The 23,802-nt window shown below is 45.1% G+C and overlaps 3 protein-coding genes across 6 annotated transcripts; 1 reads left to right on the forward strand and 2 right to left on the reverse strand.

The window, feature by feature from the left end:
* Positions 1–537: 537 nt before the first annotated feature.
* NDUFB6 (NADH:ubiquinone oxidoreductase subunit B6) lies at positions 538–4,214 on the reverse strand. Its single transcript, XM_074598950.1, has 4 exons — positions 4,035–4,214; positions 3,864–3,956; positions 2,188–2,232; positions 538–693 (listed from the first exon to the last, which is right to left on the reverse strand). The coding sequence occupies exons 1-4, from the start codon at positions 4,212–4,214 to the stop codon at positions 625–627; spliced, it is 387 nt and encodes a 128-aa protein (XP_074455051.1). The 3' UTR covers positions 538–624.
* On the forward strand, positions 4,213–10,314 carry EEF2KMT (eukaryotic elongation factor 2 lysine methyltransferase). Of its 2 annotated transcripts, none has more exons than XM_074598948.1 (8): positions 4,213–4,536; positions 4,627–4,689; positions 5,360–5,440; positions 5,673–5,774; positions 5,957–6,090; positions 7,300–7,619; positions 8,947–9,096; positions 9,795–10,314. In XM_074598948.1, the coding sequence occupies exons 1-8, from the start codon at positions 4,213–4,215 to the stop codon at positions 9,893–9,895; spliced, it is 1,275 nt and encodes a 424-aa protein (XP_074455049.1). In that variant the 3' UTR covers positions 9,896–10,314. The 2 variants fall into 2 exon arrangements, with proteins under 2 accessions (XP_074455049.1, XP_074455050.1); XM_074598949.1 differs by having other exon boundaries at positions 4,318–4,526.
* A 939-nt stretch (positions 10,315–11,253) lies between these two features.
* ALG1 (ALG1 chitobiosyldiphosphodolichol beta-mannosyltransferase) lies at positions 11,254–22,615 on the reverse strand. 3 transcript variants are annotated; one of them, XM_074598946.1, is made up of 13 exons: positions 22,382–22,613; positions 22,184–22,261; positions 21,611–21,714; positions 20,957–21,105; positions 20,246–20,335; positions 19,474–19,584; positions 18,414–18,535; positions 17,718–17,756; positions 17,076–17,135; positions 16,185–16,295; positions 15,060–15,174; positions 13,113–13,188; positions 11,254–12,761 (listed from the first exon to the last, which is right to left on the reverse strand). In XM_074598946.1, exons 1-13 carry the CDS (start codon positions 22,596–22,598, stop codon positions 12,627–12,629), a joined length of 1,407 nt encoding a protein of 468 aa, XP_074455047.1. In that variant the 5' UTR covers positions 22,599–22,613; the 3' UTR covers positions 11,254–12,626. The 3 variants fall into 3 exon arrangements, with proteins under 3 accessions (XP_074455047.1, XP_074455048.1, XP_074455046.1); XM_074598947.1 differs by having other exon boundaries at positions 11,575–12,761; positions 22,184–22,254; positions 22,382–22,615; XM_074598945.1 differs by having other exon boundaries at positions 11,575–12,761; positions 19,468–19,584; positions 22,382–22,612.
* Positions 22,616–23,802: the final 1,187 nt, after the last annotated feature.

A 23,802-nucleotide genomic window follows, 5' to 3' on the forward strand; every position in this document is an offset into this window, starting at 1 on the left:
TGCTCGTCAAGAGGCCAGTTTTCCCCAGTACAAAGCACCCTGGTTACGTGGGGCAGGAAGACTCCAACTCGGAAAGGGCAGAGAAGGAAGTGCTAAAGGGCAAACAACAAGGAATTTTTGGCAGCAGTGCCACTTCTGCTACCCTGTCTTGGCAGAGAAGTGGGATGACACAGGCCATCCCCCTTAATTTTCACTGGAAGTCTCTGCCAGAACTGGTGGGTAGAAAAGGGTCTGCATGACTGGAAGAGGACAGCCGCTGTGTGGGAGCTCGCCATGACGCCCTTCCTTTGAGCAGACTGTTCCACCATCCCCGGGGATCTGGAGCATCTCTCCCGTTACTGCTATGGGGCCCACACTGTCCCGCTGCCAGATCCTGTCAGGCCAGGTAAAACGTTGAGGAAGGGGAGTCGGAGAGCACCAGTAATCACCATTAATACCACCAACAATGCTCACTGAAGGCAAAAGAAACTCCCATGTGAGTAGCAACTGGCATAATGGGAACTAAGGAGAAAGTAAACGACAGAAAAGCCGAGGCGATGCAGAATAAAGACTCCTTTATAGAAGAGAGAAAGCAGTTCGCAGTTCTCGCCTTGTGCGCCGAAGGAGGAAATCAGCTTTTAGCCATCAGTGGTGCTCACCGGGTTCTTCTTTCAGGGGTGGAATAATTTCTCCCGTCTCTAAAATTCTGTCCCCCTGATGGAATGAGAGAGATGGTGAGCGTGTTCCCCTACACCCAGACTCTCCCTTCACACAGCACAATCCTTCAATTAAGCTGGAACTGTCCCCACTTCCCAATTAAAAAAAAAAAAATAATCTTATTACTCCAAACGCTCTCATTCGCTCAACATTTCCCAGGATGCTGAAACATCACCACAGCCAAATTATCCAAAATCTGTGCTTGCTTTACCCTTTTCTTCTCGGCTGCAGAACAGCAGTTGAACGTTTAAGAGACCATATTGTTTTAAAAACATATATCAGACTTGCAGCGCTGCACCTTCAGCACAGCTTTAAGCGAGTCTCCAAACCCACGGCCTGCAGCCCGTGACAAGCTACGTAATCCCTCAAAAAAAAAATAAATCAGTCTGATGCCCAACTGCTGTGTGTTACAGCTTCAGGCGCTGTCTTGGCCTACTGAGCTGGCCTAACTGGACTGAGTAACTAGGCTGACGTCAGAGACGCGGAGTTTGGCCTTCAGTACGTTGCTAAGCAGTTGTTAGGGATGGAACTCTTTATAATTTTATTTTAGATAAAAGTACAGTTTTGTTATGCAAAAAAATGTGCAACTGGTAGAAACAGCAGAGCTGAACTTCTAGGAGAGTATTTGCCCACCGACTTGCTACACCAAGCAACGAGTAACGGCTCGGAGCAGCCCAAAAACCAGTAAAGACCAAACAATCTGACACCCTCCACTTCACAAACCAAAGCTCGAGCTGGGGGTGGCATAACTCTGTCTCTTTGGGAACACCTGGCTGTGGGAGAGCTTCAGGGACACCGGGGATCAAGCTCATGTGGCCAGAACTGACAATGCTCAGCGCCAAACTCCTCCCAACTCCTGACAACCTCTGCTCCTGTCATTCCATGCTTTCCCAGAGGCACCGAACACCCAAACCCCTTTGCGAAGACGCGCAGTAATTAACGCCTGCCTTCACCCTGTCCTTAGCGAAGCCATGACGGGCACGCAGCTGGGCTTGCCCCTTTCCGGGGGAGCGGGAGCGTGCAGCCACGGCTTCCACCAGCACTGCACGCCCCGAGGGACCCAGCGCTTCAGCTCCCCGTGAAATTGGGCACAAGGAGCCAAGCGAGAACCAAACGGGAAAGCTTCCCCGAGCAGTCTGTGTGCACTTCTCCACAGCGGGAACCTGCTCCAGTCGCTTCCGGAGATCCCGTAAGGGAAACGTTTGCCTTTTCCACCCAGGATGGGCAGTGCTGTCAGCCCGGTACTCAAAACTTCGCTGCTCTAGAGGGAGGTACCCCCAAAACAGGGACTGTCTGCTCTAAGGATAAGAAAACTGCTCAAAAATACTGTAACTGTGCTTTTCCAGGGCAGCCTGCCCACGGTGCCAAGCTCATCCTTCTAGAAATTCTCCCTGCACAGCTACTGCACAAACCCACGCTTCGCTCCAAGTCACCCCTTTTTTCTGCCTGCTTTACCGAGCTGGAAGACAAAACAAGTATTAATAGACTTACTGGGAATATCCGTGGATTTGACATAACAACACCGTGCGGCGTTTTCTGAAAGACGGGGGGGGAGAGAAGAAAGGGATGGGGTAAAGAAAAAGGAGTGTTACACAGATGAAATACAAAGGAGTTCCAAAATGGGGAAAACAATTCTAAAACACAAGCTCTACTGAGTACCAGGCTCACTGGGCCGGGTTCTTCCCACCAGTTAAAGAAACACCTGAGGCTAATAAAATTACACCTCCCAAGCCAGACAAGGCTGTAGCAGTGGAAGGTCTGTCCCGTGGTCAGCGTATACTAGCCTGTATCAGGAATAGTGTGGTGAGCCAGACTAGGGAAACGATCATCCCCCTGTACTCGGCACCGGTGAGGCCCCACCTCGAGTACTGCGTTCAGTTTTGGGCCTCTCACTACAAGAAGGACATTGAGGTGTTGGAGCGTGTCCAGAGAAGGGCTACAAAGCTGGTGAGGGGTCTGGAGGACAAACCTTATGAGGAACGACTGAGGGAGCTGGGGAGGTTTAGCCTGGAGAAGAGGAGGCTGAGGGGAGACCTTATCACCCTCTACAACTACCTGAAAGGAGGTTGTAGAGAGATGGGGGCTGACCTCTTCTCCCTGGTGACAAGTGATAGGACAAGAGGAAATAGGTTCAAGTTATGTCAGGGGAGGTTTAGATTGGATATTAGGAAACATTTTTTCACTGAAAGTGTTATTAAACATTGGAAAAGGCTGCCCAGGGAGGTGGTGGATTCACCATCCCTGGAGGTGTTTAAAAAAAGGGTAGATGTGGCACTTAGGGACATGGTTTAGAAGTGTTTTTTTTCAGGGTGGGTTAATGGTTGGACTTGATGATCTTAAAGGTCCCTTCCAACCTCAGCAATTCTATGATTCTATTGGCCATTCCCCTTCCCCACACCAGCCGCCACTGCAGCTTGGTTATCCCCAGGGTCACCCTTCCTCCAGGAAAGCAACAATTAAGACACAGCTTTCCGGCTCACGGGAGGCAGCACAGCCAAAGCTGGTTAATATAGAATAGAAATATAGAAATACAGAATCTGGTGGGTTGGAAGGGACCTCTAAAGGCCATCTAGTCCAACCCCCCTGCAGTGAGCAGGGACACCTTCAACTAGATCAGGCTGCTCAGAGTCTCATCAAGCCTGGCCTTGAATGTCTCCAGGGATGGGGCCTCCACCACCTCTCTGGGCAACCTGGGCCAGTGTCAAACCACCCTCAGCGTAAAGAACTTCTGGTTTCTGCCAGAAAACATCACGAATAATATCTATGCTTGTGCCACCCAAGAAGCAGTGACTAGGCAGTGTGAAGCCACCAGCAGATGCATAACCAGCATGTTCACAGAACCATGGAATGGTCTGGGTTGGAAGGGACCTTAAAGATCACCCAGTGCCACCCCCTGCCCTGGGCAGGGACACCTCCCACCACACCACGTTGCTCCAAGCCCCGTCCAACCTGCCCTTGAACACCTCCAGGGATGGGGCAGCCACAGCTTCTCTGGGCAACCTGGGACAGGGGCTCACCACCCCCACAGCCAAGGATTTCTTCCTGAAGAAGACAACCCCTCGGGCGACTACTTGTGGAGTCAGCGTCCCCTCTACGAGACGGCTTTTTAACCCCCGATTTCCTCCCCTTCCCGTGACCCCCCGCTGCCCCCCCGAGGCCGCACGCACCATGACGTGGTACTTGAGGCAGTAGAGGATGATCCAGGCGGGGACAAGGACCCGCGTAAAGACGAAGCCGCCGGTCTCATAGGCCTTGAACACCTGCGGGGGGGAACACGGGGAGGCGCGTCAGGCCTGGGGGGGCCGGGGCCGTGCGTGTCCCCCCGGTCCCCCCCTCACCTGCTGCCGCCAGAGCCCCCCGGGCTGCAGGAAGCGCTCCCAGAAGGCGGCCACGGGCCCCAGCTGCCGCCGCGGCAGGACGGGCTCCCGCTCGCTCAGCTCCTGGTCCCGCAGCCAGCGCCGCCGCAGGGCGCGGAGCTGCTGCAGCCGCAGCCGCTCGTCCTCGCTGTAGCCGCTCATGGCGCCGCCGGGCCCGGACCCCCTCCCACTGCGGCCCGCGGGCGCCCTGTCCTTCGCCGCCGCACGCGGCAGTGACGTCCGCGTGCGTCATCACCCTGAGCGGGCTGGGCAGAGGAGGCCTGTGGGTACTGCCGGCAGCACAACGCGCTGTCAACGGGAGGGTCGCGGGTTCGAGCCCCCGCCCGCCCCTCCGCGGGGTGGCCACCAGGCCGGGGACGTTCGACCCGCGGGGCCATGGCCCAGCCGGGGTTGGCGACCCGCTTCCAGCGCCGCTTCCTGGCGGCCCGGCAGCTCCGCTCCTTCCCCTGGCCGGTACGATGTGGTACGGCCCGGCAGGGAGCAGGCGGCCGCCCTCAGGTCTGAGGAAGCCTCAGCTTTATTTCACCTTCTTTTTTTTTTTTTTTTTTTTTAGGAACTGGAACAAAACCTACGGATTTCACCGGATTCCTCCCTGCTCCTGGATATTCTACACAAGGTAAGGGGGGGCGGGGTGGCGTGGTGTTGTGGCAGCAGCCTGGGACCACCACCTCGCCTACCTTAAGCAATTGGTTTTGCTCATAATTACAAAGATAAGTGACCCGGTGTCACAGTTTTCCAGTGTGCTCGAGCAGAACAGCAGATTTCCTTCGCATCCTGTTATTTACCTGTTCTTTGCCTTGAAATCAAGCCCCAGGTGCTCTTTCATGCCACACAGCGAGTCAGCCCTGCTCCTGCTCCAAGGGGCAAGGAGGCGGCGATGCCGGGGGTGATCCCGGTCGATCCCAGTTGGTCCCAGTGGCCGTGGGAAGGCACCAGCCCTCACGGGGCTTCCCCTTTGCACGGGGATGGGAAATTGCAAATAAGGCTGCAAACCGAAAAGAAGAGAGAGAGGAGGGAAAAGCAAAATAGCGCTAAACCGGACTCTTTTTCCATGCGGTTTTGCTATTTACTTGCTGAAAAGTGAAAAAATGCGTTTGCTGCCACAGAGCTGTAAAATAACAAACCCGTCAGAAATCACTAGATTTTATTTTCTGGCTCAGCATCACTTCTTTTAGCTGCAGGATGAGTCGCAATGCGTTTCGTGACACACGGCGCCAATTAACGCCTCTCTGCCTTCCATAAAATCCTCACGCGGTAACTGGTTTCACTCCTTGTTCTTGTTTTAGACCGTTCGCCACCCGCTGTGTGCAAAATACCCCCCTTCCACCAAGTACAGGAGATCTTTTCTAACCGAACTCATCAAAAAGGTAGTGCTTAACTTTTCATCTTGCTTGCAACTTTTTTTTTTTTTTCCCCCCTCTTGAAAACATGGCCAGGTTTTTCATTGTGGGCCAAGCTGAATTATTTGTACTAGCGAAAAAAGAGCATTCAGTGTAAAAATATTACAGCCAAGGATGTATTGAAGTGGGACGTAATGTGTGTACGTTTTGTGTTTGACGGGGATTTGGTACCGAACCTGCCCCGCTCGCTCTCGCGCAGCATGAAGCTACGGCAGCTGAACCCCTGGATGAGCTCTACGACGCACTGGCAGATATTTTAAACGAAGAAGAATCCACTCGCTCTTACAAAAGCTACTTGCTGGTAAGAACTAACACCACATCGTTATAAGTCACTTTTAATCATCTGAACTAAGCAATATTCAGCGTTAAAGGCAACCCCCCAGAAAACCAAAGTGCATCCTACCTTTTTCCAGGTGATTATAAACTGTAAACCCCGTTGTCCGTGCTGACCTGTCTCTCTCTTGTCTTCTGCGTCCTCTCCAGCCCTCGGGAGAGCCCGTCACCCTTTCCGAGAGCGTGGCCATCGTCTCTGGAGGAACCACGGGGCTCATCACCTGGGATGCTGCGCTTCAGCTGGCTCAATGGGCGATAGAGAACAACAGCGCTTTCAGGGACAGGTAACGACAGCGGCACAGGTAGAGGGATGGGGAAAGATATTTTCAAATTGTGAGCGAGCTACGCAACTGTAACTTCATAATATACATTTACCCCCCCAAGTAACTGAAATGACTAACCTTGTAGTTATTTTAAGACAGGTTTTAAGATCAAAACCATTACACCAGGCAGTCTGACCTGCTCTGCAAAGGAAGCTCTTAAATTTTGGCTACCGCACCATCTAGCCAGTGACTTTAACCACTGCGCTTCGCTCCATGACTTGGGCCCCGGAGATGCTGGGAGGGCTGGAGCCCCTCTGCTGTGAGGACAGGCTGAGAGAGCTGGGGGGGTTCAGCCTGGAGAAGAGAAGGCTCCGGGGAGACCTTGGAGCCCCTTCCAGTCCCTAAAGGGGCTCCAGGAAAGCTGGGGAGGGACTCTGGATCAGGAAGGGCAGCCATGGGACGAGGGGCAATGGCTTTAAAGTGGAAGAGGGGAGACTGAGATGAGATCTGAGGAAGAAATTCTTGGCTGTAAGGGAGGGTGGTGAGCCCCTGTCCCAGGTTGCCCAGAGAATCTGTGGCTGCCCCATCCCTGGAGGTGTTCAAGGGCAGGTTGGATGGGGCTTGGAGCAACCTGGTGTGGTGGGAGGTGTCCCACGAGATGGAACGAGATGGTCTTCAGGGTCCCTTCCAACCCATTCTATGATGGGATTCACCTCACCTGACTTTAGATGATCGACATGCAGGTGTGCACATCTGAGCTCATCCTCTTGCCTTTGCATGTAAGCAGTCGAGAGGAAGAAGCACTTCTGAGGAAAGATTCAGCTAAGTTCATTTAAAATATCCACCTCACCAGGAAAGGAACGGTGCTGCTGAAGCCTCAGTTTCTCTCCACCGACTATGAAAAGAACTGGGCAACCAGTTTAGGTGGGGACAACCATGCTGTAGAGGTCTAAAAGCAGGTGGGAATGCATCTCATCCCTGTGGTGGAAATGCTTTGTACCATACACAAAAGCAATATTTAAAAGTAATTCATTTTTATGCTTACAATTCCATCTTCAGTGTTCAACTCTCCCAGTTATTTGAAAGAAAGATTTGATTGTAGGTGGTTTACTTAAAAGTTATTGAAATAATCTGTAACTAATTTTACCTTTAGATATACTTAGAATGTTTTGATTTCCTAACTCAGTTTAGAGTCCTAGTAAGTCCTCCTTTTACTCCATTACCATTCAGGACGGTCTTGGAACTGGGCAGTGGGATTGGCTTCACCGGAATTGCAATCTGTAAAACCTGCCATCCCAAGGCGTATGTATTCAGCGACTGCCACCCCGCTGTTCTCCAGCAGCTGGCGGAAAACATCCGTTTGAATGGCTTCGTCTTGGAGCCCGGAAAGACCCGTCATATCCAAACAGAGCCCCAGGGCCAGGAGGAAGAAGCAACGAATTACCAAAACCCAAAACTAAACCCCAGACTCATTGTTGCAGAACTGGACTGGGGCTCGGTTACAGAAAAACAGCTCTTGGATCTTCAACCTGACGTCGTCATCGCGGCAGGTATTTTTCTGATCATGCCTCAGTGTGCGCTGTCACGCGGGAACGAGCAGGGCAGAGAGAGAGACACAGAGGTATTTGTGTGCAGGAGTCGCTCAGCCCTACTCCAGTTACCATCGCTGGAAGCGACGGATCTTCTCCCAGTTCATTTCGCCGTTACGTCTTTTTCCAATACTCAGCAGTTGCGTACATAACGCCAAAAAGCAAATTATTTTTCCCTTCTGCATTTTTTCTTTTAAATTCAGAAACAGATGACAACGATAAATCTCTCACTTTGAAGAACCTCATCAATAATAACAGGCAATTTTGGCATTCTCTTGAGGGACAACATATTTTTAAAAAAAAAACCTCCACAAACAAGTATTTTTTGGAACTTGCCTATATATAAATTTAGAGGGAGTTTATAAAAAAAAAATCTAATAATGGAAAATCTAGCAATAGTAAAATTTCTTAGCTGTAGCTTACAGGATTTTACTCCCTGATCTGGGGCTTTGCAAAAGAAAAAATACTAAGGATTCAGGGGGAAAAAATGACAAAATATACTGTCTTTGCCATCAAAGGTATCCCACGATGCATTATATATGCAAATTCTGTAAAATGAAGCCACTGTATGTTACCTAATGCCAACTATAGCGCTCAGAGAATGCACAAACCAGCCCAAGCGGGACTCAGGAAGGAAAAGCAATTCGAAACAGAAGGGGATTTATAAATATCTCTACTATTTGCTGTTACTGGTAACGTTGCATGAAGAGCAACCAGTCTGTCTGTCAGCGGTACGCGCGCACGCCTTGACATCTCTGTGGCGTAAACAACCTCCTCTTGAACATCAGTCCCAAGCAGGAGGCTGACACATCTCTGAATCACAGTGCTAATTAGTAAAAAGCTGACATTTTGTACCCCTTAATGGTCAGTTTTAGCTTTCGGTGCTGTTTCTGCTTTGCTGCAGTTCAAGTCTTTCGCAATCAGCCTCTAAAATACAGATTTTGAACAATGCCATTTCGTTCTGCCAAGGGCAGTCACGACAGAGTACCAACGCTCAATGTTTTTGCTGTCTCCCTTAGGATGGGCTTAAATAAACTATCAGGCAATCCATTTACAAAAAGGAGCACCGACTTTTAGCAATTTTGGGCTGATAGTAGAGACAAGGGCAGCTTCACATAGCACGTAAAGTAGAGTCATTTTCCAAGATCTCTTCTTGGGAATTCTTAACCCCTGACTACAAAAATCATATTCTCCTGCGAGACGCGTATTTGATATTTTTGTTTTGTAGTTCTCATTCTGCTCTTTGCTCAGTTCTTAATAAACACTGAATGTTTTCCTTTTTGTGCAGACGTGGTATATGATCCAGAGATAATTTTAGCCCTTATTGGTATGCTACAAAAACTCGCCGCTTGCAGAGTGGCCAGAAAAGCTCCTGAGGTCTACATTGCTGTCACCGTTCGTAATCCAGACACGTATCACCTGTTCCAGGCTGAACTCGGTAGGTGCCTTTTTCATCAAGTGTATCAGTAGTTTTGGCCTCTTTCCCCATTAATTAATCCCTAGAAAAGATGAACAGGAGCATTTTTTGGTGATGGGTGTTGTCCAATAGTGAGATTTTTTTTTATCCTAGAGCTGGATTTAAGAGCGATCTGCCCAAAAGCAGACCTTTTCCACGTGGATTTGGTCAGGAGATTGGAATGTAGCTCCATCCTGTCTATCACAGCTCACATCTGTTCGTGCCAGCTTGAGAAGAATTGCAAGCGTGGTGGCGATAGGAAACCAAAACAGGGTTAAGCTTAAAGAAGCCATCTGTGCTGCGCTGTCACAGCGATAACATTCGAGATGCAGCCTAAAACCTTTATCTTATCTGTTCTTTAAGGGTTAACAAAACCATCGAGAGATTAAATAAAATAGGGAGGGATTTTGGATTTCTTCTTCATACACTCTTCAGAAGCCTGTCTCCTGCTGTCTACCAGCTGTACAGCAATCGTCTACAGCAATTAGTTAATTCACAAAATTATGCTGAATGCATAGCAGAAGCATTACTGTTAGTTTTTTAAAATACATACTGATAAGCATTTGCCTGTAGCTTGCTTTAACAGCATGCTAAAGATCTCTTCTTACAGAGCTTGACATGCATCTTTTGCCCTTCCTTTTATTAAGCAGAAATACGATTCCCCATGTTTCTCTTTACAGATAAAGTTGGGATCGGATGGCAGATTATTCCAGCCCACAGCAAGAGTATTTTTCTCTATGACGTGCAGCCAAACGTAACTATTCTACAGCTGTTTATATAGACTTGGCAAATATGACATAATTAGAATTTTCAGACCAACAGGAGCCATCTCGTCCTTGCAACAAGATCATCTTGAATTCTGGAAACGTACATGAGAGGCACCGAGGATACAACTATAAGCACAGACTGTCAAAGCGAGTTACGCTTCTTCCTGTAACTGTCAGCATGCATGGAAGCAAGCTGCTGCCCCAAAAAGTGTCTGTGAACCTCAAGCAATAGAAAATAAAAAAGCCCTAATTGTACGGCACTTTGATTCTGTAGAAGACAACAGAATTGAACTGTTTTGTTTGTTTTTTTCAACTGTGTTTTGATTTGTAAATAATGGAGACACATCTTCAGGATCACAAGATGAGTATCTCACACTGACAAGGGAGCAAGACAATGTTTCATAGCAATAAATATTTTTTAATATTAAAACCAGCTGTAATTGTCTACTCTGGTTTTTATACTTGTCTGTATATACTTGCATACTTCCAGTAAGGGTCATCTTAAAAATGAGTAATACCTACCGTGAATATAGTAGATAGTGTCTCAAGTAAGAGGAGGTAATAGTCTCTGCTGTAAATCAGGTGCATCTTTAGTCTGCAGCGATGACAAAAATCAGAATTGATTTCCATTTCCATCACAAAATGAATTTCACAGCTAGCTGTTTAGAACTCATCCTCTCAGACTGGCCAGAAAACGCAAAAACAATTGTATTCTGTAGCAATGCTCTATGTACACTGCAAGGAGGAAGAATTGAATTGCCTTCTTTGAAGCTTCCCATAATCTGTTAATGATTTTCCTGTTGGACAGTCGTGGTCCTGAAGCAGAAAATCAAATGTGCTGCTCCTTCCCCTGACTTCCTTTTCTGTAACTTGTTTTAAAAGCTACTTAGAAGAAAGTGAACAAATACTTTATCCCACTCCTGTAATAATGGAGAGAAAACGGACGATAGATAACTTGAAATGAAGAATTGTCTTACTCGTCAAGCTGAAGGAGGCCATGCCTGCTAGGATTAAATTGGAAATAGAGAAGTAACCCCACCCCGGGTTTTTGCTACCTCTTGCTGAGAAGTAAGAATTCAAAGGTACGATTTATTGAGTAAACACATGCCAGCATCCCAAACAGGAGCTCCTTCATCTCCCCTTACACAAAATTCTTCAAGTCACTCAGAAGTTCTGTACAGATGGCTCATTTCTGATCTAAAAAATTCTATTATAGGAAGAAGAAACCTCTCTAAAGCTTTCAGCATTACTGTTTAATTAGAGAAGTGCCTAATTTACCTCCACATGCACGTCAATAGCCAAAGGGGAATGGCCAAACTACTGGACAGGATTTTGTTTGAAAACAGTAGGGAAAAAAACCCAAACACCAACAAACCAGCAATTAAATCTTTATGGATCATTCTTCAGTCAATAAAGTAGTGAAATTGCCAAACTCCTGCAGTAAGCAACGTGGACTCTTATTTTCACCTTTCCACCAGCAGAACCAGATCACTGTCACCAATCTTTTTTCACAAGAGAGTGCCTACCGTAACCACGGTGGCAGGAGGGGAGAGGCAAGATGAGCAAATGGCTGTTTAGCTTGACAAAAGCAGATATTAAATGATTACTCAGTAAGCGGCTTTAAAAACGCTGGTGCAGAACCCACTGTAATCACCTACCACCACCGAACTAAGAACTCTGAAGAGCAGTAACCACATGATAAAACCAAGCACGTTTATTCCTTAAATGACTGACATCTTTTTTATGATCAAAAAGGTGATGAAAAAAGCATCTTGTAAGCATTAGGTCTGCATACGAATACCGGTATTAACAACAAAAAGCTGAAGGGTATACCTGAGTGAGCACTCGGAAAGCAAAATGCCCTTTTATTAAGTCATACGCACTTTAATAATATGTTTTGGTTTTATTTTTCCCTTTTCTATTCAGCTGTTCAAAAAGGGATAAATTTTATGTCCTTTATCAAGGTAAATGGGTGTATTCACTTCAGTACAAGGACAACGCTCATGGAAATGCCTATTTTCCTTTAAGTATTCAATAAAATGTCACATACCTGTGGCTGTGCTTTCACATTCTTGCACACACTGTAGAAAGAAAAACAACTTTGAAATGAAACGGTTCTGTCTCACTAAAATCATACCAGAGGATATTCAGCACGCATCTAGGGAAGACTAGCCAAGAATATTAACTGGTTGAAAAAATAAAACCCCCCACTGTATCCTCAGTTCAAATAAAACAATGCAAATAAAAGGCGTCTCCCGATTGTGAGAAGACCAGCCCAAATCACCTACTGAAGCGCTTACTGTAGAGCAGCACTCCTGGTAATAGTTTATATAGGTATTCAAGTATCTTCACCAAAAAGTGACCTTTAAGCAGCACAGGTAACAGATTTTACTCCTGATTAACTAAACCTCCCTCCCACTTTCTGACGATCCATCCCAAGTGCTAAGGAAGGACAGGCAGTCCGCTGGGCACGGCTCAAGCTCTTCAGCGCAGGAACCACGCCTTCCCTCAAGACTTACACTGCTGGAACACAACGAACAGCCTCGGCTGCACCTTCAGCACTGTTCTTACGCACACGAGAAGCTCAAATTGTAAAGGAAGAGGCGTGTCCCAACACTTGTTTCAAGACAAAGTAGTTCAAAACTGCAATTATAGCCAATAGAAAGTGTTTATTCACTGTTTATCAAATCTATGCAGCTCCAGGAATGTGTTAGCTTTTTTGACACCGTCCTCCCCCACAAAAAGTCATTCATTCTGTCCAAGCAAAGGAAGAACAGTCTGGTCCCAACTCTCGTCCCAGCGCAGTTGCTTGGATGCACGGAGGTTTTTTCTGAAGCTGTGAAGTTTGCCTTCCAGTGTAGGAAACCCCAGGAAAAGCATCTGTAAGTTAAAAAAAGAAAAAAAAAAAAAACAAACAGAAAAATACCATCATATTACATTTTAGGCTCATTCTAGCCTCCCCAACACTAACCCCCAAGTACAATGTTGCAGTAAGAGAGCGCTCTTTGGCCTGGCCCTATAAATAGTGAACGATGACAATATTTAAAGTGTTCTTGCCAGCTTCAGATTCGTATTCAAATAGAATTGAGGCCAATAACGTTCACCAGGCAAAGCAGTATCTTCTGAGAGTGCAAAATGCGGAGATGATATGCACCTGTGGCAGCACCTTTGTGGTTATAGCTACTGGGGGGAAAAAAAAAAAAAAAAAAAAAAAATCAGTCAAGCTTTTACCTTTAGTTGTTCTGCAAGTTCATTCGAGTCCCTGAATATCAGGCCATTCTCATCGTGTTTCACAAGTTCATGTAAACTGTGAACAAAAGGCACAGAAGACAACGTGAGACAAAAAGCAGCGAGTGGCACATACACATTTAAAAAGTTGCACAGTGACATGTGAAGAGACCGTGCTGGGATATCTGTAACATTATGATCCTGGATGTCTAGATATCAGCTTCCTATCGGACAAAATGCAATGAAGGGGGCAGCTTTAAACGTTTTAAAGATTGTTTCTCCCTTCTATGTCAGACTATCAAAATCTACCATTAGAGTACAAAAGGGCCCTCATTCTGTCTTCGTGCCTGTATTAGGTTTATGTGGCCAGGTTTTGGTAGCAGGGGAGGGCTGCAGGGGTGGCTTCCGTGAGAAGCTGCTAGAACCTTCCTCCATGTCTGACAGAGCCAATGCCAGCTGGCTCCCAGACGGACTCACTGCTGGCCAAGGCTGAGCCCATCAGTGACAGTGGCAGCACCTCTGGGATAATGTATTTAAGAAGGGGAAAAAAAACAAACTGTGCAACAGCAATTGCAGCCGGAGAGAGAAGTAAGAATACATGACAGCAGCAACCCTGCAGACACCAAGGTCAGTGAAGCAGGAGGGGATGGAGGTGCTCCACGCACCGGAGCAGGGATTCTCCTGCAGCCTGTGGGAAGACTATGGTGAGGCAGGCTCTCCCCCTGCAGCCCATGGAGGTCCGTGGCAGAGCAGAGATCCACCTGCAGCCCGTGGACGACCCCACACCAGAGCAGAGGGCTGCCCGAAGAAGGCTGTGGCCCCATGGAGAGAAGAGCCCACACCTGGAGCAGCTTTGCTGGCAAGACTTGTGAGTCTGTGGGGGACCCACGCTGGAACAGTCCGCTCCCGAAGGACTGGACCCCGTGACAAGGGCCCATGATCGAGCAGTTTGTGAAGAACTGCAGCCCATGCAAAGGACTCATGTTGGAGAAGTTTGTGGAGAACTGTCTTCCATGGGAGGCACCCCACACTGGAGCAGGGCAAGAGTGTGAGGAGTCCTCCCCCTGAGGGGGAAGGAGCAGCTGAGACAATGTGCGATGAACTGACCACAACCCCCATTCCCCGGCCCCCTGTGCCACTGTCGGGGAGGAGGTGGAGAAATCAGGAGCGAAGCTGAGCCCAAGGGGAACGGAAGGGTGGAGGGAAGGTGTTTTAAGATTTGCTTTTATTTCTCATTATTCTACTCTGATTTGATTGGTAATAAATTAAATTAATTTCCCCAAGTCAGGTCTGTTTTGCCCATGACGGTAATTGGTGAATGATCTCTCCCTGTCTTTATCTCAACCCATGAGCCTTTCGTTATACTTTTCTCTACCCTGTCCTGCTGAGATGGGGGAGTGATAGAGCAGCTTTGATGGGCACCTGGTGTCCAGCCAGCATCAACCCCCACAGTGCCACTCATCTGGACATTAAAAATCAGGGCAATGATCTACGTTAGAATTAACCTGCAAGGAAGATCTGTCCACGATCTAGTTCATGAGATCTTCACAAATAATGTTACTTATAAAAGCTACCGTTTCCCCAGAAGACTGTAAATTGTAAGGCTGACTATACATACACTCACCCCTTGCCAGAACACAGGCATCTCCATGCAGAAGGAAGCTTTCTTTACATTGAATATATGGAAATAAAGGATTACAGGGTGGGTTTTTAAGGCAATTGGTTGCATTAAACGCTCCCAACTTTGTAGAAACTAGTGTTAATTTTTTAACTGACCTCAAGTAAAACAACCTTGATTTCTAAGTTATCTGACTGAATTAAAAAAAAAAGTTATTATGGCATAATACTGGAATCTCATTTGATACATGGAGAAGCTGTTAAACTCTTGCTTTGTAAGAATACTGTTTTATATGACCCCCTTAAACTGTATCAGAATAAGCAAGCTCTTACCAATCAAAATATATTGCACACACAGGTAAACAACAGCCAAACATATCTACCACCTTCATGGGTAAATCCAAACCACTGGATGATTTATGGAGACACACCCCCAGGTCTGCTGAGCCTGAAAAGCAAACAAAAGAGACAAGAAGCTGAATTCTCTGACAGCAGCTCTTCTAGTCTTACTGTAAACCTTTCTATTTATGTACTACTTTGGGTAGCCCAAGCTAAAAACGAGCTATTTTCAACACCATCCAGACTGACTCATTTTCAAGCACTCAGGGGGAAAAAAAAACAGCAGCGCAATGTATTTTGTGACTAAAATTAGTCAAGCTTTAGAAACATACCAGATGAGCGCATAGGAAATTGAAGGCAATTTTAAAATTTCACATATCTTAAAACAGCCTTTCTGCCTCTTCCTCTGCTAAGAATGGGTAAGTGCACAGGAAAAAACTCCACCACAATTCAGACAGGATATGCTGTGTGGCTCACTAGCGACCTCTTCCAGTTAAGTGATTTCACAACAGAGAAATTACAGTGTGATTTTATAGACATTATATTCATTACTTTAAAAGTACCAAATAAACACAGTGTTTTGCAACCATATAAATTGGCGGACTCTAACCCTGCAGAATGCAGATCCAGTTGAATATGTATTTTACTACTTTATTAAGCTTACTCACACGTTATGCTAATACAATGAACATGCTGAGGGAATACTATTCCAAGGACATATTAATTTAGAATTTCAGCCACTCTTGGTCGCTCAGCCAAAAAACTCGATGATTTCATTTGCTGAAGTGACCCTGAAGGTAAACTGGAACATGCACAGGCACGCTTTTTTTCAGCGCAGTCAGAAGAAACGAAGAGTACAAAAACCAGGCTAAAACAGCAACACAGATACTATGCTGACTCCTTGGGATAACAGTGAAAAATTCTAGTTAGGGAAATTTAGCAATTTTGCTGGCATGAGTGAAAACCATGAACAATATACATGTATACCGTCACTAACCAGCAACTTAATTCGCTTACTATATTCTACTAGCTCCTGTGCAAAATCCGTATCAGCTCTCTCCAGCTTTAATAAGTTGTTTTTCACACATTCTCAAGCCTATTTCATAATCCATTATTTACCAAGCAAAAGAGGGTAATCCTCAGCTTCAAGCCATGGCGTACAGATCTGGATATGCTTAAAGTGCAGTTTATTTATCAGTCCATTGTAGTAGTCTTTCAGAGGTCCTTTACCTGTTTAAAACAGGAAGAGGTATAGTCTTTTTTATCAAGATGACTGCAAATAGTCTGTGCATCCTACTGTACGGCTGACAAACTCCTGCTGCATCAGGTACATCAAAAAAGATACCACGCACAATCTCCATAAAGACACATAAAAGACTGAAGTCCCCTTGAAAGCAATGTGAACCTAGTCATCTTGTTTACCCAGTATTCAAAAGAGCCTGCCATCAACATCCCACAGTCTTCACCTGCCTTTTGTCTACAGCCAAGATAACCCAAGAAATAACGACAAATTTCATCAGCACAGTCGGCCCTTCAAAAGAAAAAAAAAAAATAAAAAAAAAAAAAATCACACTAAGTTGTAGTTTGCTCTTAATGAGCAAGTTAACCAAACAGCACTAATTCTGCCTACACAACTTTTTGGCAAAATCTTGTTTGAATGGGTAGGTCCTCTTTTCCAGCACTACATAAAAACCTTTCTGCTTAACACTCCAAAGATCAGATTTTAAGGTTTTTTTGCTGCAGCATCTCAACGTTGAGCTTACATTTTTTAGAACATGGGAGTAACGCACAGCTCTACTACACAGGCAGGCCGAGAGCTTCTCCTCTTTATGTGCCATGATTATATGGCTGTGAGAGTCCAACTCTAAATCACTGCTCTTATAACCAGACATAAAGACAACAGTCCGTCCTCTCTCATCACCACCAACAGAAGAGTCAGCATAAAACAAAAGTGAAAATGAAGTCTTCTGTATCAGCACTGAGAGAATTCTAACGCAAAAAAACTATTACCTGTTATCACACATACTAAAGATGGAAGCTTTGCTCCTTCATTGATATAGCGCTCATAATCTGGAGAAGACAAAAAACCATTTAGAGTTGACAAATATACAGATGCTTGGTTTAAGAACAGTTGCAGTGTATTAATCATTTAGCTTCCTACTTCACGTAATTTCTTTACAAGCATACACCTAGTAAAATAGTAGTAAATTTAGCAAAGTTAAAATTGACAGACTTCTATAGAAATAAATTCTCGTCTGTTTAAAATGCTCTATTCATGAAGCATTTGTTCTACTACACTGTATCAGCTGTTTCAATATATCAATTTAGCAGCTGCAAAGTCTACAACATAAGACAACGCGTATTCCCTCCTTTCCTGTTTCAGATGCCTACAGAGTATATGTAATAGCTCAGAAAATAGAAATGAGATTTACAAGCTAGTTAGAACTAGAGTTCTCCCTGACAACTACTCTAATTGAATCAAGATGTTGCACTTCTGCATTTCAACTACTACTCTTAAACCACTGCTAATTAATCAGACACCTGCACTGTCACTTCAATATGGAAGCACTGCTCTTTAGCAAAACCCTTCATAACCGTTCAGAATACAACCATTCCCCTTTGAATAGGGGAGACAAATTCCTTCATACCTACCTTCTAAAGCTTTTAGAAGGACTGAAAAGTCTTCATCCTCTGAAAGAGAAAGCTTTATTAGGGACATTCATATTTCTACCATTTATAATGAATTATAGTCTTCCAATAACAACAATCAAGATTTTCTTCACCTTCACCTACATGATTTAAGTCTGGACCATGCTTTCCCATTAAAAATCCCCTGTAACTATTTTCATAAATAAAAGTCTCTAACCCCACACAGCACTTATTTGTCCCCCTCACTGGCGACATGGCAGACAAACAAGCCAGAAGTACTGCACATCCTCAAAGCTACCAAGTTAAAAATGTCTAGTTTCTAAAGCTACAGAATTAAGTGGAAATTGCCCTGTTTTACACTGCCCTGTCTGTTTTACACCACCACGCGAGATAGTATGTCTAGAATTAAAGTTAAAAAAAGAAGCAGGAAATCTCTTTTATCATTCTTGAAGCTGAGCCTCTAGACTGGATCTCTATAATTAAAATACAACTTTAAAAGTCGTTCCTTTTTAACCACCCTATCATATATAACTCGTCTTTAAATTCTTCCAGCCAAATGAAGGAAAAAAGTAACTCTGCCACTGATGATGTAAGCATGCCTCCATAGCATGTCAGGAGTGAGGAAGTATAAACAGCCCCCGTTTTATCTTTTGTTAAGCAGAGGTTAATTATTAAAAATAAAACAATTTGTTTCCAAACCTGTCCAGCTTGTGCTGCTGATCAGAAGAGCCGGCCGTCCTCTGGTTTTTATCACGTGTCCATTTTTTTCATCCATTTCAGTAAAGGCAGACCTCTGAGCATTCGAACTGACAGCCTCTGTACTACGGAAACAGAATTTTCTGAGTACGGACTACACAAACACAGACAACAAACACAGAAGGAAATACTATGCTTAACTGGCATGAATTTCCAAACACTTTGTTTCAGATTTGCTGCTCAACTTCTCTAGAAACACAGACATTACAGTACTGAGCGGCAGAGATACCCGATCATAAGAGAGACCATTTTTCATCTTTCTTATTGCTACCAAGAGCCTAGTGACACTACTGCTACAGGCACAATTCCACCTTCTAACAAAGTGTTTTCCTGAATAAGTTGAGAAAATAGCCTCTCTTTCCAGCTCTGTCTGAAACATAGAGTAGGGCATGGAGGCCAACAGTACATTCATTCAATTAACCTCAAAACCTATAATTCTATGGTGGACATTTCGGAAAAGAAACTGCTGCACAGTATGGCCTTCATTTCTTTTTCAAGCATTACTTTGACAAAGTAACACCCTGCCAAAGCTATCTACTGTAGGAGACATCCTGCACATAGACAGAGAGGAATGCTTAACACAGACCAAAATCTTGATAGCTCTCCGCAGTAAGTGAAATGAAGGGATGCTATTAACGAAGCATCCAATCACTGTCACCTAGTTCCAACGGGAACTAGACAACTGCTGAGTTGCACCCTGGAGATATTCTATTACAGATTGCCTCAGTACTTATGCCAACTTCTTTAAAGATAAAACACTTCTGTTAGTTCACACACCAAGCACTGTGTTAGCCCAGTTCAACGATTTCACTCATTCTGGCCTCTCCTAGCGACCGTGAAAGCTTCCACAGCATCAGCTGCTGGCTGAGAGCACACAGGGACCACCCCGCCTGCTGATGTTCAGTAACTTGTGACCCCATGCAAAAGTATTTCTGGTAACTAAGTGCAATAACTTTATGTCGTTCAAATAAGCACCATAACTGCATGCTTTACTTACACATACCGTGGTTTAAAAGGCTCATAGTCTTTGGCAAGTTTCATGTACAAACGATGCTGAAGTTCTAATGGTGTTTCCTTAAAATAAGAAGCTGGCTTGTCATACAGCGTTACTGCCCTGTAATGAAATAAATTCACAAGTTAAATAAAAAATAGAGGTAACAAAATGTGTATGGTACTGTTACAGGCTACGACAATGTAATGCAGAAAGTAATTAAGTAAATCAATACGGCAAAATAATTAATTTTTTGACTCTTACAACTTTCTGTATTCCTGAAGTTTGCTGGAATACCCAAGGTGGACATATCAATCCTCTAACAAAGAACCCCCTCCTTGTGTGAATATTCAAGGGGTGTAATGCAACTGTAAACACTGCAGACATCATTGTCCTGATTTCTGAACTTACTTCATAACTGTTCCTGAGCAACTTTGATCTTAAAGCCCTCCAACTGCAAAAGAACAATCTGCAGAGCAGATTAATTGTTAAAAACCACTGCGATGTCTGCCCCATTCCGATTCTACAGGCAGCTTGGCCGCAAACTTCCAGAACACCTGGACTGTCACCTTCTAGTCAGCGGGGTGTTAATTATGAAGGGTAATGAAAATTATTGAATGCCCACACTCCACTAGCTCATTTAAAAAACTGAGCTAACGTGTTTCAGTGGTGATGGATGGGCTCAGGAAAGTTGCTTTTGTAAGACTCCTCTGAATCCAGAATCATCATTTTTCATTTTATTTCACACACACACATACTAATTTGTCAGAGGTATGTGACTTACTTTATGTTGCAATTCACCCACAGATCTTCTTTCATTGCATTAGTAACACACAAGTTATAGTCAGACAAACGCCCAAAAAGCTTTTCATACCTGACAAAAATTAAATCTTAGTTAGAAACCACAGGCAGGCAATTGCATTAGCCAAACAACAACTGCCCACCAGCGCCCATGCTAATTAAAAAACAAACAAAATCGAATGAAACCCAACCACCCCCTGTAGCTGAAATTTAATTATCAGTTATTGATTGACTCCTTATACTGAAGCAATATCACTGTATGAGAAGGGATACAGCACAACTCCCTTATCCTCTAAGACCTAAGAACAGCACACTCAAAAGCCTTTAAAACCTCTACCTACAGGTAACCAATTAGATACAGCAAGAAACAGACCTCTAAAGATGAGCTGGAGTGCAAAGCGCCATTAGCGAATAAAAAACCCCAGTACATAAAAAGTCATTCTAATAAAGACTAGAATTTGCATATGCACATAAAAGCAACCTGACTACTTCATCAATCGCCTTCCTACGTGTATAACTAAGGCGTTTTACAGAATGCGCTTTCTGAAATAGAAAGCAGTTTAACACAGCAAAATCCAGAATTCCTTCACGGAAAAAGCCCTTCCCTGATCATATTCTCCACACTAGTTTCCATTCTTCAGAATTCTGTAAAGCGACATGATTTATAAAAACAAGAAGAAATTACTACACAAACCATTTTGCAATTTGTACTAGCGGGTGATTTTTTCCATGATTCAGGCTCATTATAGTATATCCATAGTTGTGCCAATCAATTATCAGTTTGCTTCTCCAGAAAAGACATGCTACCCAGGCAACAGCTATAGCAGGTAAGCCTGGAGGATTCTGTTCAATAAATACAACAAATAAAAATAGCATAAGACTGTGATCAAGTGACAAACACTACCAGCTATCAAAAAAGAAAATCAAATGATTAAAATTACATCGTTTTAAAGGCTCTTAATGAACAAAGACAATTCTGTTTCCACCAGCTATAGAACTGCCAGTTTGTCCTATGATTGGTAGGCACTTCAAATTTTACTGTTGGATCAGGATCGATATTCCCCTACAATAAACACACTAGCATTTCTGTTAGGATTTATCCTTTACTACTATCCAGGCCAATGAAGTTCAAAAGCTCAATAATTAAGAGGAAGAACAAACATAAGTTGATAACAGAAAAAAAAAAAACCAAGTTCAGAGCCAAATAAATAGTTTGATATAGGTTTACAACATTGATTAGGCCATTTATAGTTCTCAAATAATTACAACAATGTCCGAGACTGCTACAAATGCCCTGTCATGTAGTACTATTTATTTTTATTAATATTAGTTCCAACACAAAACATACCTGAAGAAGAATATAGGATGGCTTATCTATCTTTAGCATCGTGTACAGTAATTGTATTGCCTGCACAATGACTTTTACGACATACTGGAAAAGCTTCGGACCAACTGCAAAACAACAGAAAGACCTGGTATGAATGTTACAGCTCCCCAGAAGCGTGGGCCTCATCCAGAACCAGCCAGCTCTGCAGAGAAAGGTTTGAAATAACAGTACATTGCAAAAAAGGAAACCCAGTTTTAGCAAACATGTCACAATTCCTACAAAAACCCACTCTATGTTTTGCAATAGAAAGAAAGGGGGGGAAGATATGGATATACATACACGGAAGGTTAAAAAAAAAAAAATTAAATTTTTCAAAACTCTCTGTTTCAGCCTGCATCATAACTGCATTTATGTGCTCTGATACTACATCGGGAAGTGTTTAAAGCAGGCACCGAGGATGCTGAGCCAGCACACCCCTCCGGAGCACCGTCCCCCGCGGCAAGGAGGCCCGAACCCCCTTCGGGTTGTTTATTTTTTCCACATATATCCCGTTTCCCCTTTTTCCCTCGCCCTACCCCGCACACGGGCACCCACCTCGCAGCCCCCGCAGCTCCGCCACGGGCACCAGCCGTATCTCCCCGCTCCGCAGCACGTCGCCGTGCGGCCTGCTCTCTGCCAGAAGGGAGAGACTCGTCAGAGAAGCGACCCCCCCGGCCCCGACCCCCGCCGCCGCTCGAACCGGGCTCGCCGTCCCCTCTGAGGGTGGGGAAGGAGCCGCCCGCCCTCACTCACGGAGGTAGCCCAGCAGGTCGACGCCGCGTCCGTGCCGGGCCAGCGAGAGCGCGTGGTACTGCATTCGCGGGCTGCGGCCCAGGTCGCCCAACACCGCCACGCACACCCGTCCGCCGCCGTCACCCGCTGCCGTCGCCCGCCGCCGCCGCAGCACGGTCGCCAGCACCGCCGCGGCCAGGGCCAGTCCCAGGGCCAGCGCCGCGCCGGCCGCCGCCATCTTGTGGGGCCGGCAGCGGGAAGGAGGCGGGGCGCCCCCTGGCGGCGCCGCGCTCTGAGGGGACCCGCGAGGGGGGGGTGGGGAGTAGAGCAGCGATAGGCTCCAGGTTAAATATCGTTTTAAAAACTGGTCGCGATGGGGAATAGCGTGCACTAGCGGCGGCTCCAAAACTCTGTATTTTAAAATGAGTTTACGGTATTAGGCAAAATGAATTTCCTTTCTTCCCGCAGGGTACGTGAAAGGAGTGCGGGAAGAGCAGCCCTCAGAACATGAGTTACTTCCTCAGCGTGCCCGAGTTGAAAGGTTGGTGAAGGAGTTGTCGTCTCTGACTGAAAAAGCGACACATTCTCTAGTGTTGTCCCAAATCTGTGTTCTTGACCCGGTGTGCAAAAACCTCACCGAGGTGAGATATATGTTTATTTCGTGTCTGCACAGAGATGGGTGCTAAGTGGAAACTCCACAAAGCTAGCACACCTCAGCTTATACGTTATAAGCTTTTATATCTCACAAAACCCAACTAATTAGCATACTATACTTATCATTGGCGGCTCATGATTTCACAATAAACTCCTACTGGCTACTTGTGTTCTCACTTTGAACTAAAGATACATTACGTTCCTAAATTACTACACATGCTCAGTGAGAAGGGATCTCATCTAGGAGGTGTATAGCTTAAGATCTGGAGGTGTGGTTTTCACATTATAATGAACAAAGTTCACCTAAAGGACACATACTTTTTATTTTCAACACTTTGTAACAATCAGCAAACTTGCAGTTTTAAGGCAACGTCCCAGTTTTCCTGAGTTAGGTTCCTCATGTCTTTTTGCTATCTACAGGCTGATATAGCACATTTTGTTTTCTTTGATGGCCCAAGGTCTTTTCTTCCTTAGCAACATCTTATCTGCTTTGCCTTTATCACTAGTGCAGAATGACCCCAAATATTTCAAAGGCAGAAAATAACTGGTACCTGTGGTGGTGAAAAATAGTTCTTGCTCAAGCTCAAGGTATTTGCACTGCAGTGTTCTGCCTTCATGTTCTTGACCTATGAAACAACAAAGATGCTAAAGTTAACAAAACAGTTTACTTAGAGTGAGGGCAAAACAGAATCAGGATCATCTAGGTTGGAAGGGACTTTAAGATCATTGAGTCCAACCATCCGACCATCAACCTAACACTGCCAAACCCAGCAGTAACCCATGTCCCT

Source organism: Larus michahellis, chromosome 8 (genome assembly GCF_964199755.1).
Source record: "Larus michahellis chromosome 8, bLarMic1.1, whole genome shotgun sequence".
In the NCBI taxonomy this organism is placed as follows: Eukaryota; Metazoa; Chordata; class Aves; order Charadriiformes; family Laridae; genus Larus; species Larus michahellis.

Coding starts and splice junctions, on each gene's coding strand:
- EEF2KMT (XM_074598948.1), top strand. CDS start 4,213: ATGGCGCCGCCGGGCCCGGACCCCCTCCCACTGCGGCCCGCGGGCGCC. Junction 5,441..5,672: donor TAACCGAACTCATCAAAAAG/GTAGTGCTTAAC, acceptor GCTCTCGCGCAG/CATGAAGCTACGGCAGCTGA. Junction 9,097..9,794: donor CCTGTTCCAGGCTGAACTCG/GTAGGTGCCTTT, acceptor TTCTCTTTACAG/ATAAAGTTGGGATCGGATGG.
- NDUFB6 (XM_074598950.1), bottom strand. CDS start 4,214: ATGAGCGGCTACAGCGAGGACGAGCGGCTGCGGCTGCAGCAGCTCCGC. Junction 2,233..3,863: donor GCCTCAAGTACCACGTCATG/GTGCGTGCGGCC, acceptor CCCGTCTTTCAG/AAAACGCCGCACGGTGTTGT. Junction 694..2,187: donor CAAATCCACGGATATTCCCA/GTAAGTCTATTA, acceptor TCATTCCATCAG/GGGGACAGAATTTTAGAGAC.
- ALG1 (XM_074598945.1), bottom strand. CDS start 22,598: ATGGCGGCGGCCGGCGCGGCGCTGGCCCTGGGACTGGCCCTGGCCGCG. Junction 17,136..17,717: donor CCTTCTAAAAGCTTTAGAAG/GTAGGTATGAAG, acceptor TGTCTTCTCCAG/ATTATGAGCGCTATATCAAT. Junction 16,296..17,075: donor TTTAGTATGTGTGATAACAG/GTAATAGTTTTT, acceptor TGTTTTAAACAG/GTAAAGGACCTCTGAAAGAC.